Source organism: Gadus morhua, chromosome 23 (genome assembly GCF_902167405.1).
Source record: "Gadus morhua chromosome 23, gadMor3.0, whole genome shotgun sequence".
Taxonomy (NCBI): Eukaryota; Metazoa; Chordata; class Actinopteri; order Gadiformes; family Gadidae; genus Gadus; species Gadus morhua.
Window position 1 is genome coordinate 18,793,049 of NC_044070.1, and position 15,382 is coordinate 18,808,430.

General features: G+C 51.4%; 1 protein-coding gene across 2 annotated transcripts; it reads left to right on the forward strand.

Moving 5' to 3' along the window:
- The first annotated feature begins 124 nt into the window (after window positions 1-124).
- zfhx2 (zinc finger homeobox 2) lies at window positions 125-15,088 on the forward strand. Of its 2 annotated transcripts, none has more exons than XM_030349207.1 (5): window positions 125-586; window positions 4,468-4,626; window positions 4,759-4,819; window positions 5,432-9,546; window positions 11,484-15,088. In XM_030349207.1, exons 1-5 carry the CDS (start codon window positions 581-583, stop codon window positions 11,943-11,945), a joined length of 4,803 nt encoding a protein of 1,600 aa, XP_030205067.1. In that variant the 5' UTR covers window positions 125-580; the 3' UTR covers window positions 11,946-15,088. The 2 variants fall into 2 exon arrangements, with proteins under 2 accessions (XP_030205067.1, XP_030205069.1); XM_030349209.1 differs by lacking the exon at window positions 125-586 and adding an exon at window positions 657-1,081.
- Window positions 15,089-15,382: the final 294 nt, after the last annotated feature.

A 15,382-nucleotide genomic window follows, 5' to 3' on the forward strand; every position in this document is an offset into this window, starting at 1 on the left:
GATGGTTAATGGGTTAATGGTTAATGGGTTAATGGTAATAGTTAACGGGTTAATCCTCCGCTCATGTTTTGTACATTTCTGTACAGTTTGTGCCACACCTATGATTCCACTGAATATCCAAGCATCTTGTTCGCAGGTGTAATTGGTTTGACAGATCATTATTATTCGAGTCACTCCTGTTTTGTGTTCCTTTGTCGCATTATACCAATAGCTTGAAACACTTAGATCAACATCGTTTCACCTTCAGTCGGGTGTTTGGGAAAGTGTTTATCTCGATTGGTTTCCAGCGATCATACTCCCCAGGCTTGTTGTGCATAATCTCACTAAAGCAGACATGTACTCAGTAATACCCAATAATCGCACAAAAAGAGAATCTTTCATATCTGTTACATAATGGATCTCTGATGGCAATGTCTCATTCTGCCCCCAATCAGCCTTGGGGGGAGCTGTCGAGTGTTTACCAGAAGGGAGAGGGGGAGGAGAGGGGCGAGGGAGGAGGGGGAGATCAAGCGAGGGAGGGCTGAGCGAGAAAACTTTTCAGTCCTGAGGAGCCGGAGGAACGTGGAGCGGAGCGGAGACCATGCAGGTAAACGCGGCAGCTAATTGCGCTCAACTTAATTAAACGACACGCGCGAGACTCCCAATCACGGCTACGTGACCCGCAGACTTCCCTCCCCGCGGTTAATTGGACCGAGTGGACGACGATCGCGCTGTGGACCCCTCTGATCCGCCAGAGGAATCCAACATTAAACCCAAACTTTCCTCCTCTCCTCCCCTCCTCTCTTCTCTCCCCCCCGTCACGTCGTCCTCCGCGGGTAGCTTAGCATTGACTTATGTCGCCAATTACGGCGTGACGCTGATTAAAACGGGGATCTTGACGCAAAAGTGTTGGACCAGAGGTATTAAGGGTGTGGATCGGAGGATCTGAACCCATCGAGGTGGTCCGTGGAGCGGGAGGGGGGGCAGGCACACATCTGTAGCCGGAACCAGCTCGTTAATTAGACGCTCGGTAGGCCTCAGTCTGCTGCGGCGGCGGGCGGAGGGGCGCTGCGTACCCGGCTGGCAGCACGCAATCAGCGGGGTAAGCTGTAACTCGAGGCCGGGGCTTTTGTTGAGGTTTTGTTAAGGTTACTGTGGGCGACCTGTGTTCAACCCGTGGCGTGGCCGGGGAAGACGTGTGTCTTTGTGGACACCTGGAGTACCGGGGGTCTGATCCGTGTCCACTTGAGGACTTCATGAGGTTTAAGGCTCTTCAGCAGGACCGAGGGGTTAATTATCTCCGTGCTAACAGGCTAGCTAGCGGAGTGGATGTCATCAGTCTTTGTTGATTAACGAAATGCTCTGGTGAAGGAACGACGCGTTATTAACGGCGTGGTACCCGACCCTCGAAGTTACCGTGCACTTCTGAGGGTCATGCAGGGTTATTGATGAGATGATCGGCTGATCAGGTCTTCTAAACGGCGGTAATGCGTCGTTACGGGGGCTACACGTCGAGCTAATTGCTAATTGATTCATCGCAGCCAGCAGAGCTAATTAAGATTAAGATGCTGGTTGATATCCGTCGAGATTCAAAAGGCATGTAGTCCTAACTTGTCTGTTAGTTTTCCACGTCGTGGTGTTTGGTGTTCAGGACGACCCTTGGTGTGTATTTAGACATGTGTGTGAATAGGGTCTTAATGCTTGCTAGCTTGCTAATTGGCCTGACGAGGAAGTGATTTGAGGATTCTCTCTTGGCTACTCTCTGGGCTCATGGCTCCTCTCTGAGGATCATCTCTGGGCTCCTTGCTCCTCTAACCCTGAAGTGATCTGAGGATCCTCTCTGTACTCCAGGCTCCTCTGACCCTCTCTCAGGATGGGCTCCTGGCTCCACTGACCCTTCATCAGGACTTTACTCCTGAATGCCTTCGGTCAAACGTGATGTTTTTGTTTGGGCAGTTTAATCTCACTATTGTACGGAGCGATCGGTTCTCCTTGAGGTTATGCATCATGCTAATGTCAAGGGGACCTGTTATGAACTCTTCTTCTCTGCGTTATATTGTGCAGCTGGCTGCCATGTGTTGAGGATCATCATTTTAGTATTCACATCTAGTCCGTGCAATGTCACCCTAGTCTGCGGATCATGTTTGAAATCACAATTCATCTTATAATATGTTCAAGTAGTTGAACGATTTATTGGAGATTCTGGGACTGATACATTGAATGTTTGCTCATAATGTATTGGATGACATTAGTTGTAACTGATACTTTGATGATCATTGTAATAGGCCTGTAATGATTGCAGTGATGGGATTTGATCTTAATTGGTTGCTATAGTCAGGTAAATGGAACACTTTACCTCACTAAAGGATAATGAAATCTGTGGAAAAGTGTTATTTATTATAATATATATAATAATAACTAGGCTCTTTATCTACAATTGGGTTAACGGTTAGATCACACCCAATGTCCATTGATAAAATCAACATCAAGGACATGTGGAAATTAATTGATCAAATAAAATACAGTTAATATTAAACTATATATAGTACTCTCCTGCTATGTAAAGTTACTTTGTATATTTGTATGGTGTGGCAACCCCAATCGTTGGCGGCTGAGTTTTTCAAAGGAGACGCTCCAAACAGGGTTGCGGGTCAACGGTTTTATTTCGTTCACCTCACCTGTAAAAAGGTAAATCCAAAAGACAACATAAGTTCTCCCTCTTATGGGGTAAAAAGGGCCGTCTCCGGGTCTGTTCCGGCTGCGAGGGCAGCATCTCTATCGCTCCCGACTTCGCCCACTCAGTCCTGGGGGGAAGCGTATTGGCGTTAGTATGGGTTTGTGCGATCTCCCCCTACCACGTCTCTCCACCTCGGCTGCCCTCCCCCCCGGCACGACCCACATGGCTGAGAGAGCCCCGAATGAGTGGAGAAGCAGGCTATTTAAGCTGCTTCTCCACCGGTTCCTCAGGTGCTCTTCATCTCCTTAATTGGCAACGGCCCGGTTGCCACAACGCACACACACCATTGTATAGACAAGAATATTAAGGTTAATTTCAGGTGAAATTTAACCTTATTTACCGTAACTTTTATATTGGTAACGGCAAGTTTAGAAAAAAATCGAATAAGGTTTTGCAACTCAAAACGATGACTCGACTACGGCCAACATGTGCTAACATCTTCCGTGCCATCCGATACATGCCTCCATTTTGATCGGTGTCTCTAGCTGCTCTGCTCACCCTACCTTAACATGTCTGTATCACGCTGCTCTGTACCTGCTGCTCGCCCTTAACATTCTGTCTCTGAGAGCTGCACTGCGTTGTATCTGTCCTTCGTCAACACTCAGTGTCAACTCTGTAGCCTTTGGGCCTTTGTGTCACTTGCAACTCAGCAGAGTCTAGCAGTAGTCCTCGTCCCTGTGGCCTCTGTCATGTTTGATGAACCTAGCTCTCCCTTCCTCCTGGCCATTTCAAACGGGTCAGGGAAATCACGAGTGTCATTCAAAGTAATGGTTCAGTTGGGCCTGAAAGAGTACCGTTTTATTAAAATAATGAGATGAACAATGATTTAGTCTTATAAAGAGTATTATCAATTTTATAGTTTATTCTATGTGAAACCCATTTGAAGGGCCTTCTTTCTAGCTGCAACTTTATAAGTTCTCACAGTTTGGTCTAGAATATTTGGGACACTTAAAAATAGCCTCATTGTTGACCTTCAGCACAATGGTGTAAAAGAATGTGCTTAAGTCTTGGCCTTGTTGACCACCCTACCAGTAGCATAGGTAGACCTAAACATTCTTCTGCAGATAGGTTTTAGGGATGTAACATAACTTTCAACATTAAATTGTGGTTGTAATTTAAACAATGGTGCACCTGGGACTATATACTGAATGTGGCACTGCAGTTAACACCTGAGTGCCCCCTTGGGGATTAATGAAGCGTTTTCCTATCCAAAATGGCATGTTACTCTATAAACTACCACGAGAGTTTGGATACGGGTTTCATGAGAAACCATAGATTGCTTCACAATTAGTCTACTGCGCTACAAGTGGTCTATATATGATTGCAATAATCATAACAATGATTACACTACTCTTTAATATCTTGATTTATTATTTCGGTTGTCTGTAATTGAGGTTGATGGTCAATGTAAATGTTTTACTAAAGGCGTTCTACCTCTTGAAATGCACAATGGGGGATCCAAATGACTACAGTGTCCATCGTTTAAACACTGATTTTCGACATCATTACGTTTTTTTGCTGCTACTGGTCTTGCAGAATGCCAGCATGGAGCTCTGGTTGGAACACGGCTAGAGGAGGACTTCCCCTATGCATGTCAACGTACTGAAAGTGTCCCCGTTCAAAAAGTTATTTCTTTAAACACAGGAATGTATCCGAGTCTCTCAAGGGATGTGAAACGGCAATTAATCTGAATCTACTTTCATGATCCCGTACGGAGCGTATCTAAAAGCTGTGTGTGTATGATTTGTCAGGAGGAGTCTGGAGAGATCTTGTGTAGAGACAGCCACAGGGTGGCGGGGTTGCTGTGCCCGCTGTGCCAACAGGGGCTAGAAGACCGATCCTGCCTGGCCCTCCACCTGACTGCCCAGCACAACGTACTCAAGACCTGCGTGGAAAAGCTGCTCGACATAGTGAGTGTCGCGGCCCCCCACACAGGGTGAACGCCGGGTCCTCAAGGGGCCCCGGTCTTCATCGCTTATTTAAATGAATAAGGTATTCTCAAACATAACAAGTCGTTCATTTCCATTCATTCTGTTTCACAGGCTGTACTTAAACAGTGTGCCAATCCAGGGGACCATGAGAGCGACACAATGACGTCCACAGGTAAGTTTCTCTCAGAATGCAATGGATCTGTTTTGCCCATTTTAACTTCGTGGGGTGGGGGGGGGGGGGGGGGGGGGTGCAGGCATGTTTAAGTGTTTAGTATGTGTTGAAGTAAGGTTGAGCGATGCAGCGAATACTTGTGATATACTTTGATAATTTTTTTCTGGTTAAACCTCTTCTGTGCGGTCAATTGAGTTACCTGAAGGTAAATGCGTGTCACGGGCGTACCTGAAGATATTGGAACCCTAATTCAATGGCATATGGGGCTATATATGGGAATAATATATTTTATTTACATAAACGTATATCAAATCCAATAAAATCAAACGTTTGAGTTGCTAGGCAGAGAGCCCCTGATGACTTTCTACACAGGAATTGCCCAACTCTGCTGGGCCTACAGTCATTGCCAAAAGGCTGAAATATTATATGATATGATATATCAATTAAATATTGATATCACATCGCCCAGCACTACCTAAAGCTACCTTCACCTTTTTAATATCGAACCCTCAAATCGCTCCAAAGATAAATGTCGAGGACGGTGAAATGTTAATTTGCCATTTTTCTCGACGGTGAGTCTAAGCAGGCGGTTGACGGTGTTGCTCTCTCCAGTTCTGTCAGACGCTGCCTCTCTACCGAACCTGAAGCCCGCCGACCCCCCCAGCTCTCAAGCGTCTGAGTCTGAGGGAGACGCCGACGAGGCGCGCCCGTCTAAGGAGCAGGACGTGGACATGGCGGAGGACCGGGACCCCGGGGACTGTCCCGTCCAGGCGTCGCCCCCCCCCTCCTGTCCCGTGCAGTCGGAGCCGAAGGGGCCCGCGGGCCCGGACGGCAAGGCGGGTCCCGGCGCGGCGGAGCGCGTCGCCGGCGAGAAGCCCGACCGGTGTCCCGCGCCGCCCGAGAACGCCGCTCGCTCGTTCAAATGCACGGCCTGCATCGAGACCTTCCCCACCAAGACGGCCCTGAGCGTCCACTACAACGCCACCTCCCACATCCAGCGGATGACCCTGGGCGCCGCCAAACAGGGCGTGGACAGCGAGACCCAGACGGCCCGGGTCCCGCTCCTCTCCCGGCCGTTCGTATCCAACAAGCCCTACCAGTGTGCCGTGTGTCGGGTGTCCTACAACCACGCCATCACCCTCGAGAGCCATATGAAGTCTGTGCTGCACCAGACGCGCAGCATTAGCGCGGGCAACGTGGCAGCCGGCGGCGGCGGCGTTGGCGGCAGTGGAGGGGTTCCCGGTGCCGCCGTGGCCACGACCAGCTCCGGAGCGGCCCCCCTCCTCGCCACCACCACCAGCTGCCAGGTCTCGGGCCTGTCCGGGAACCTGATGGTGATGGCCAAAGACGGGGAACAGATCCGCGTCTCCCAGGCCGCGCCCTCGCTGCTCTCCTCCCCGGTGACCTCGGCGCAGGCCGTGTCCGCCTTCCTCACCCTCCTCACCTCCAGCCCCAGCTCCCTCCCGCACTCCCTCCTCCCGTCCGTGTTCCCGGGGGCCGCCGCCCCCCCGCCGATGCTCATGCCCCTCATCCTGAACGGCGGCCAGGCCCACCAGCAAGCGGACGGCGTGCAGGGCCAGATCCTGACCCAGTGCGTGCCTCTGATGGGCCTCAGCGCCGCCCAGCAGGCGCTGGTGACCCAAAGACTCGGCAGCCTCCAGAACCAGTGGTCCTCGATGGGCATGCAGGCGACCGCACAGCTCTGTCAGGAGGCGCAGAACCCGAGTGTGAAGGCTGAGGGCGGGCCGCCGAAACAAGAGGCAGACGGAGGCCCGGCGAGTGCTCCGGTGGACATCAAGAAGGAGCCAGAAGGTGGCGGTTTAGAAGAAAACGAACCCTCTCTGACACCCTCCGACAGAAGCCTCCGCCACAACAGCCTCTCTCCCTCAGGGTCGGTGCACAGCAGCTGCAGCCTCAGCCCGGTCACTTTGAACCTGGCTCTCAGTCCAGACTCCACCCCCCAGAAATCACAGCCGGGCACGAGTCCGGCCGACGCTCTGTGCAGCCCGTTCCGGAACGCCCCGATGCCCTCGGAGCAGGCCCGGCCCTACGTCGACACCAGGGCGGCGTGCGCCCACCCCGTGCCCCCCGTTCTGTCCGAGTTCCAGTCGGAGGTCCTCTTGGCGTTTTTCGAGTCCCGCAGCGAGGCGGAGGCCGCCAGCCCTCCCCACGAGGACTGCGAGGCGCTGGGCAAAGAGGTGGGCATCCCCGAGGCGGAGGTCCGCCGGTGGCTGGGCCAGGCCCGGCAGGCCAAAGAGAGGCAGCGGGCCGAGCGGTCGGACCGTGCTCCGCACGCAAAGAGGCCGCACCCCACCGGCTCAGACCGCGGCTACCAGGACGACGACGACGACGACGACGACGAGAGCGCTCTGGTGATCGCCGAGGACGGCGCCGTCGACCACGCAGAAGGTCAGGCCATGGACCTGTCGAGCAGAGGGAAGAAGAAGAGAGGGCGGGGCCTGAGCAGCGAGGGCCAGGGCGACTCCTGTCTGACCTCGGACTCGGAGAACGGGGCCGAGGTCGGCAGCTCGGTCCTCGTGTCTGAAGAGGAGAGTCGGAACGCCTCCCGGGGGCCGTGGCGGGCCAGCCCCGTGAAGCAGGCCCAGCGGGCGGCCTCGGGGGCCCACCAGAGCCCGGGCGGCGGGGGAGGAGGGAAGGTGCTGCGCTCCACCACCGTGTTCCTGTCGGACGCGGAGGACGAGTACGACGAGGAGGAGGGCGCGTCGGGCCGCAGGAGGAAGAACGAGAGGAAGAGGAAGATGTTTGAGCCAGACGCCGAGGTGAAGAGGGAGCGGCTGGACTCTGACGTAGACCTGGAGCTGGAGGCCCAGGGAGACCCGCCCAGCGCCCAGCACCACGCCATGGACCCCATGGGCCTGGTCCGCTCCCTGCCCCTGTCCCTGTCCCTCAGCCCGTTCTCGGCCCAGCTCCTCAGCCCCTACGTCCTCTCGCTCCCGTCCGCGTTGGTGGGAGACGCCGGCAAGGTGCAGAGCTTTCCCAACCCGCCGAACATCTCCCACTTCTCGGACCCCCTCCTCGCGCAGACCCTCTCCTCGCTCGGGCAGACGCCGCTGTACATGGCCAACGGCGACGACGGCGAGTCCGCCCTGGACCTCAGCATGGGGAAGAACGGCAGCTCCAAGTCCGCCCCCGCCTCCTCCTCCTCGTCCCTGATGGCCGACCTCGCGTCCATGCAGAAGGGCCGCCTCCTGGACGGGCTGGGCCTGAGGCCCACGTCCAAGGGCCTGGTGGTGGTCCAGGTCAAGTCGGAGCCGCTCGGAGTCATGTCCGCTGCGCACGGCGGCGGTGGCGGCGGCGGTGGCCGTCTGGTCGGCTGCCACAACGGACCCAAGTCCAGCATCTACATGCGGGCGGCGGAGAAGGTGAACGCGGCCCTGCTGGACAAGGAGCGGGAGAAGGAGCGGGAGAACGAGAAGGACCAGCAGCTGCAGCGGCGCTCCAAAGGCAAGCGGTACCGCGACATGCGTCGCTCCCGCACCATCATCCAGGCGGAGCAGCTGGACATCCTGTACGGCTGCTACTTCAAGGACCCCAACCCGGGCAAGCACGAGTTCGAGCAGATCTCCGAGTGGGTGCACCTCCCGAAGAAGGTGGTCCAGATCTGGTTCCAGAACATGCGGGCGAGGGAGCGCAAGGGGGAGGTGAGGTTCATCAGTGACGGCACCCTGGCGGCGGTGGGGAAGCCCCTCATCAAGTTCACCTGGCCGCTGTCCAAACCCATCTTCTCCAACAAGACGAGCAGCAACAACGCGGGCTGCGTGACGGCGGCGCCCATTGTCCGCACCCTGATGACCGACAAGGAGGCCTTGAAGGAGCTGAGCAAGCTGACCTGGGTGAAGAAGCAGACGCCGATCCCCATCAAGCCCAAAGAGATCGTCTCCTCCTCCCCCTCCCCCTCCCCCTCCTCCTCCTCCTCCACCACCAAGGCCACTCCCGTCGACGGCAGTGTGCCCGCTGTGTCAAAGGTCAAACTGGAGACCACCACCAGCAACGTCACCAAGGCTCACGTCGCACCTAAGGCCGCGCCACCGGCCGTGCCGCCGCCGCCGCCGACTCCCCCCAAGGACCCCGTCCACATCGCGCCGCGCCCGCTGCTCACGCCAAAGGCCGAGGAGGAGAGCGAGGAGGAGGAGGAGGAGGAGAAGACGGACGACGAGCTGGAGAGCGAGAACGAGGTCGCCGCGGGAGCCCCCAACCGCATGGTCCCCAAGCTGACCCCCTCCCCCGTCTGCGGCAAGCCCCCCGCCGGTGCCGCGGCGTCGGCCCCGCAGAAACAAAACGGGCTCAATTACTGGAGCCCCAAAGGCTCCTTTAAGATCAACACGCTGTCGAGAGAGCAGCTGGCCCTCCCTCCCCCGCCCCCTCCCTCCGGCACCATCCCCCCCCCGCCCACGCCCAGCATCGCGCCCGTCAGCCCCAACAGCCGCTGCACGGCCAAGATGGCCATCCTCCCGCTGCCGGCCAAGTCCAGCCCCGCGGACGGCGGCGGCTTCCTGTCGCACTCCTCCAGCCGCCGGCCGCGCACGCACCTGTCCTGCCTGCAGCTGTCCATCCTGCAGTCCTGCTACGAGACCTGCGCCCACCCCAACGCCATGGAGTGCGAGGCCATCGGCGCGGAGCTCAGCCTGCCGCTGAAGGTGGTGCAGATCTGGTTCCAGAACACCAGGGCCAAAGAGAAGCGCTGGAAGCTGCAGCAGGAGAAGATGGTGAGTGGTTCTTCTGTCGTCACGGTGATCGTTGCTTGCTAACGCAGTAGGCTGTGGCCCCGCTTGGCATTCTTCAACACACATCGCTGATGGCCAATGACGTTGTCGGTTGTACGATCCTCTTCCCCCCCCCCCTTAGTTAATGTGTTAGGCTTCAGACTGAAGCCTAGACCACCATGCAAAGTGTTCTCCTGATACAGCTTTTGCATCTGCAGATGAGTGGGGCGGTTATTTTTTGACTTGCATTTACATTTAGGGACAAGCTATTATCCAGAGCGACTTGCAATAATTACAATTGTGGGTTGAAAGAGAAACAATATAACGCTGTCGGTACAGGAAGGCTGTTCGTAGAACCAAGTGCCAAGCACTAACAATTGCAAGGTTAACCCATTCCCTGTATACAACACAGATAGCTAGGATAAGACGCTGCACGATGCCAAGTTCTTTTATTAAGTGCTAGGACATACAATAAGTATGTACATTGAAGGTTGTATCAGCGATGTTGGCTGACGTCACTTCTGTTGGTATGGAAGCAAGATCCCAAACAAACAGCCAGCTCGCCCCTCAGTTCGGTTTCGGGCATCCAGTTAAAACTATCATGAACGCAGCGCAAAACCCCACAACACCAACCACTTGTCTTAATTGGTTGGAATTAGGGCTGGGATAAACGATTATTTTTTAAACGATTAATCTAGCGATTATTTTTTTCGATGCATCGATTCATCTAAAGATTCATTTGTTCAGTCCGATTCGATTTCGATTCTCGATTATCTCCCCATTAATTGACTAATAGCAATTTATACATGTTGATTTACATATCTGAATGAAAAAAATATGAATTCCTTAACATTTCAATGCATGTTTATTGCCTTTAAATTCCAAAATAAAAGTGCAAAGTAATGCATTCTTAGAAGTCTACGGTGCTCGGTCATCTGCAGCTGCTCTCGGGTGGCGCCTCTTCAGGTGCTGGTGCATTGCCGTGGTGCTAGAAGGAAAGTCATCTCCATTTTGCAAAGACGACATATCACGGAATCGTTTCCTTTCACATTAAAGAATTCCCATACTTTAGAGGAACGAGTGCGTGGCGCCTTGCACTTATGAGAGTCTGAGGAGCCGCTCGCGTTGCTACTACGCTCCGGCGCCGCCCATCTTTTTTTTTTTTTTTTATCTTTTTTTTATCATTTTTCGCGTCGACGTCATCGATTACGTCGACGCGTCGTCCCAGCCCTAGTTGGAATAGTATTTATTTTGGTTTTGAGTGGTTGGTAGTACCATTTGTTTTTGTGTATGATCTCGGAGCATAGGCTGCATACAGTGACGCGTTTTTTTGACACATAGTAGACTTGGTCGACTCTAAGTGTCTATCATGGCTTTATTTCCTTCTGCTCCCTTAAGAAGTTGGCTGACTGAAGTCTATTTTAGCCTCGGAAACACAACATGATTTGGGGTCTGTGTACAAAGACCGTGCTGAGTACTCTTAAGTGGTATCTCTTTTGCCTTTGCCGATTTGAATCGGGCTAACAGTAAAAAAAATACTATCTTGGGGTAATCTGTAAGTCCCATTGTGGGGAAGTTCCCATGGCTTCCAGTCCGACCAGTGCATCGCTCTACCCTCAACCTCCCTCTTCTGTCTGCAATCAGATCTGAGGGTGGCAGCCAGCCAGCCACTGGTCCATCCAGTTTTGCAGTATTTCTGTATTGCGTCACACTTTAAACATTTATCTTGATATCTCGTCGATGATTAAGGCCTGTTAAATTTGCCGCCTGACTGTCCGGTACGTTTTAAATATTTTTTTTAATTACCAAGCAGTCCAGGAACACGTATTCAGGCTCATTAACTATCTCAAGCGTTTCAGTTCTCTGGCTTAACGAGAACGAGGGCAGACGTAACGTATCGGTCCACAGCTCTGTTGCTAACGCTCCTCCCCCTCCCACAGTCGCCCCTGATGGCGGGGAAGGTGGACACCAGCTCCGGGAGCTACCTGCAGTACAACGCCCTCCGCGCCAACCGGCCCATCCTACCCAAGCCGGTGCAACTCACGGTCATCGAGCCGGCGGCGTCCCCGGTGGCGGGCCAGCCCGTGCCCAAGGAGAGCCTCACGGGCCGCTGCGAGGCCTGCGGCGCCTCCTTCGAGTCGCGCGCCGCCGCCCGCACCCACGTCTTCTCGCCGCGCCACCTGGCCACGCTGAGGACCACCAACTTCGGCCAGCCCGCCACGCTGGTCAACAAGAACGGCAGCAGCGCCGGGGGGTCCGGTAACGGCGGCGGCGGCGGCGGCGGAAGCACGCAGGCGGCTCCCCCGGCGCTCTCCGTCCCCAGCTCCGGGAGCTCCGGCCGGGCCTCTGAAGGGGAGGCGGGCGGGGAGGCTCCGCCCCCCAAAGCCAGCAGCAACAGCTAGAGACCCTCGTCTGGGTTGATCTCCAAATAACTCTTCCTGGACCCGTTTGGGCTCATCAGATTTTAATGAACACGACTTTGAGCACTAACCCTCGGAAGCTTATATATCGTTTTTCTTTTTTGTTTTAAGTGCACTCTTCTCGCAGCCAAACTCTTTTTGGGTTCAACCCCCCCCCCCCCCTCCACCGAAATGAAATCCGAAAATGGAGTTTAATCACTAGGGTTCATCCTGAATCTATCCCGACCCACTACTGCCTCTGCATTAATCAATAGCTCTCGAATTAGCCTGTACATGTATCAAGACGCGCACACACGAGACACAGAGAGAGAGAGAGAGAGGGTTCTGGGACTGTGATATTACCCTCCATACGCACCCCATCCCACCTTGCCTCCATTACTACCCTTCACATGCTTGTTCGTTGTCCGTAACTCGCACGACTGATGCAAACGGAGGAGCCCCTTGACGCTGAGCCTGCACACCTTTTTGGGACTTCAAATGTTAACATTGCTCTCTCCCAGTTTGCGCCTTTGAAATGTATTTCATGTATTACGTCTACTTTGTCGATTTTAGAACAACATTTAATGAGTGGAATGAACCAGTGGAGCAGGCGACTGTCCGGCCGGGTTGACCCTTCACCCCTGTGACCTTTGACCTGGCTGCGACGCAGTCTGAATGGGCGCTTGGTCTGACTTGGGATTTTTACGGTACGGTAAAGCAGGAAATGTCGTAACATCTGCATATATGTCCACAGTTTTCATGACAATCCAAGAAGACAGGGAAAATGAGAGACTTAGAAAGTAGATTATTGGCATACCGCACTTTGGCACATTTTGTAAGAAATTTTAAGCATTCTGATGCGGTGTCTTTTTTTTTTTAAAAAAGATACATAATTGCATGTTGGATGCCTTAATATAAAATTAATGAAATAGATTTTTGATTTTTCAAGTCTTTTAAAAACATGGAATAGATATGAAATTTTGTGTAGAAAGCCGAGTTGTGTTCCAAAATGCATACGATCCATCTGGGAATATGGTATATAAAGGGGACTCGTATGATTTTTTTTTTTTTTTTTTATATATATAGATATATATATATATAGAGACAGATGTGTCTATAAATCTATATATAGATATGTTTTTACAACCACTTTTTCAAACAATCCCCGGATGTCACTTCCCTTACCGTTGCTTTATTAGAGTAGGATTTTGTTTTTGTTTCTGTGGTGGATGTGTCATTTTGGAATAAAACTCATTAAATAGGTGTTGGGGAAATGGTTTTTAGAAGTGGTGTGCCAGCAACAAGATGGCCTTAAAGAGGACTAACGGCGCTTTGCTCATCGCAAGCCAAGCGCTCCTCGTTTAATGTGCAAATAATTCTGTTTTTACCTAAGCTGGAAGCTGAGACCCTATCACATCCAGAGGATATTCAGTCAATGTCATGTTTTCATTTATAATGTACGCTTTGCGAAAAATGATCTAATTACTAAATGTATTAATTTAATATCAGTTGAGTCACAGAAGATGCTAAGATGGTGGCTTGTCTCTTGGCTGTGGTCAAAGCAAACTGCAAAAGGTCTGACCGAACAGGCTGATAATGAGCTGTTTCTTTTAACGTCATTTCTTTGCCTTGTTTTGATGACAAACGGTATTTGTAGAAATGCACTTGCTGGGAGACAAGATGTAACTTGAGAAAGGGAGAGATTGGTATTCCACACCCTTAAAGGTTGGGTATGGGATTTGCGAAACGCCAGCAGATTTTGAAAATGCAAAACTCAAATGGTCCTACCCCCTTTCCTTCAACGGTGACTCTGACTCCACCCATTCCAAGTACACGCGTAATCATGCACGAGCGAACAGATGTGCGGGAGCGAGCCATTAGCTATTTAGCTAGCTCCAGCAGCTACCACAGGATAACAACAAACAGAAGCTTGCTCTGGGTCACGAGCTTCGAGTACGTGCACCAAGGGGTTGCGAGGGGAGCGGGGGAGGGGTCGCGGGAGTACAGGACGACCGTTTGATTGACGTACTTACTGTCCAATGCCACTCGTTGGGTCTGGAAATCATTGGCTGGAGTTATTCGAGTCCTGCCCGTTCCACAAATGATTGACTTGTTTAATTTTCATGTCAGTACTTCTAACTCAGTGGCTGTAAGTGGGTTATGATAAGGATTTTCAAGTAATTTTGCAAAAATTGCCAAAAAAGAGAATTCCATACCCAACCATTAAGAGAGGAGGGCTAATATTTGGGAAGTGAATTGGAAACCTTTAAAACTTGTGACTGGAGAGCTAATAAGATGGTGCTGCAAAGGAGATAAAACACATTTCCTTTCATTTAAGTTGTACATTAATAATATTGTTACTATCGATAGTTTTAACAAAATGCAAAACTAAAAAAATCTTTTGTAAAGAAAATATATTAAAAGAACTGCTATTCCAAAGTGATCCTCCCTTTTGCTTTCTGTCATTCAAAAGAAAAACAAACAAACCAAAAAGCAATCTTGAGGTCGACAGAGGGCAGAAGAGGAGTCGTTCAATGCAAACTGTAACGGACCCCCCAATGGGCGTTTCGCAGCCGTCACACGATTTTTGCACAAGTTACTGGTCGTTCCGTTGGAGCCTCCACCCACTAACCAACATGTCCAGAGGTCAGATTACGGATGGCTTTGAAAGGCCATCTTCCCTGCTCCAATGTTTCTTCCTGGTTGGAATCTGTATCTTGTGTCTAAAGTAGGGAGCGGAGGACCTTGATACTGGGATTATACACACACACACACGGTGTTGCACTGTTCAAACTAGATAGGTTTTATGGAGATCTGCTTTTTATTATGTTTCATTGTCACTTTGATTATCACTATTGTTATAACCGTACTACTACTTATCCTATTATCATTACTACTCATCACTGTTTTGAATATTATTGATCCATAACGGGGTTTTCATGTCACCACCTTGCTCAGAGGAATATGGTAAAGGTTTGACCAGTGATGGTGGCAGCAGCGTTATGAATTGTTAGAACTTTGATTATTAAGCTTGATTAATTTTGTTTTTTCTTTCTACAATTCATGTGTTCCCGCCTTTTTGTGTTTGGTCTCCATACTGCTTTCTTTGTTATACAGAAAAACAAATAAAATCAATTGACAACGACGGTAGCCTCTCTAATTGCTAACGTGTTGCATTGTAGTTGATTTTGTTTATCATTTGTATCAGCATTTGAAAAAAATAGAACACCAAAAATGTGGTGTTCTTTTGTTAATGAGTGCACTGCAATATTTTTTTAGGATTTCTAAAGTGTGTGTGGGTGCGGGAGATTGTAATGTGTGAGTAATTATTCATATGTTGAGAATTTGAAGTGAAATAAAAATAAGGGAGGCCGACTATAAATGAGAGAGCATGTGGGGATGCGAAAGTCGATAGCGTGTCATTAGTGATTGACGGGAGT

Excerpts from the sequence above, each read along its gene's own strand:
- zfhx2 (XM_030349207.1), top strand. Across the intron at positions 4,627-4,758 it reads TGGAAAAGCTGCTCGACATA|GCTGTACTTAAACAGTGTGC; the intron begins GTGAGTGTCGCG and ends TCTGTTTCACAG. Across the intron at positions 4,820-5,431 it reads CGACACAATGACGTCCACAG|TTCTGTCAGACGCTGCCTCT; the intron begins GTAAGTTTCTCT and ends TGCTCTCTCCAG.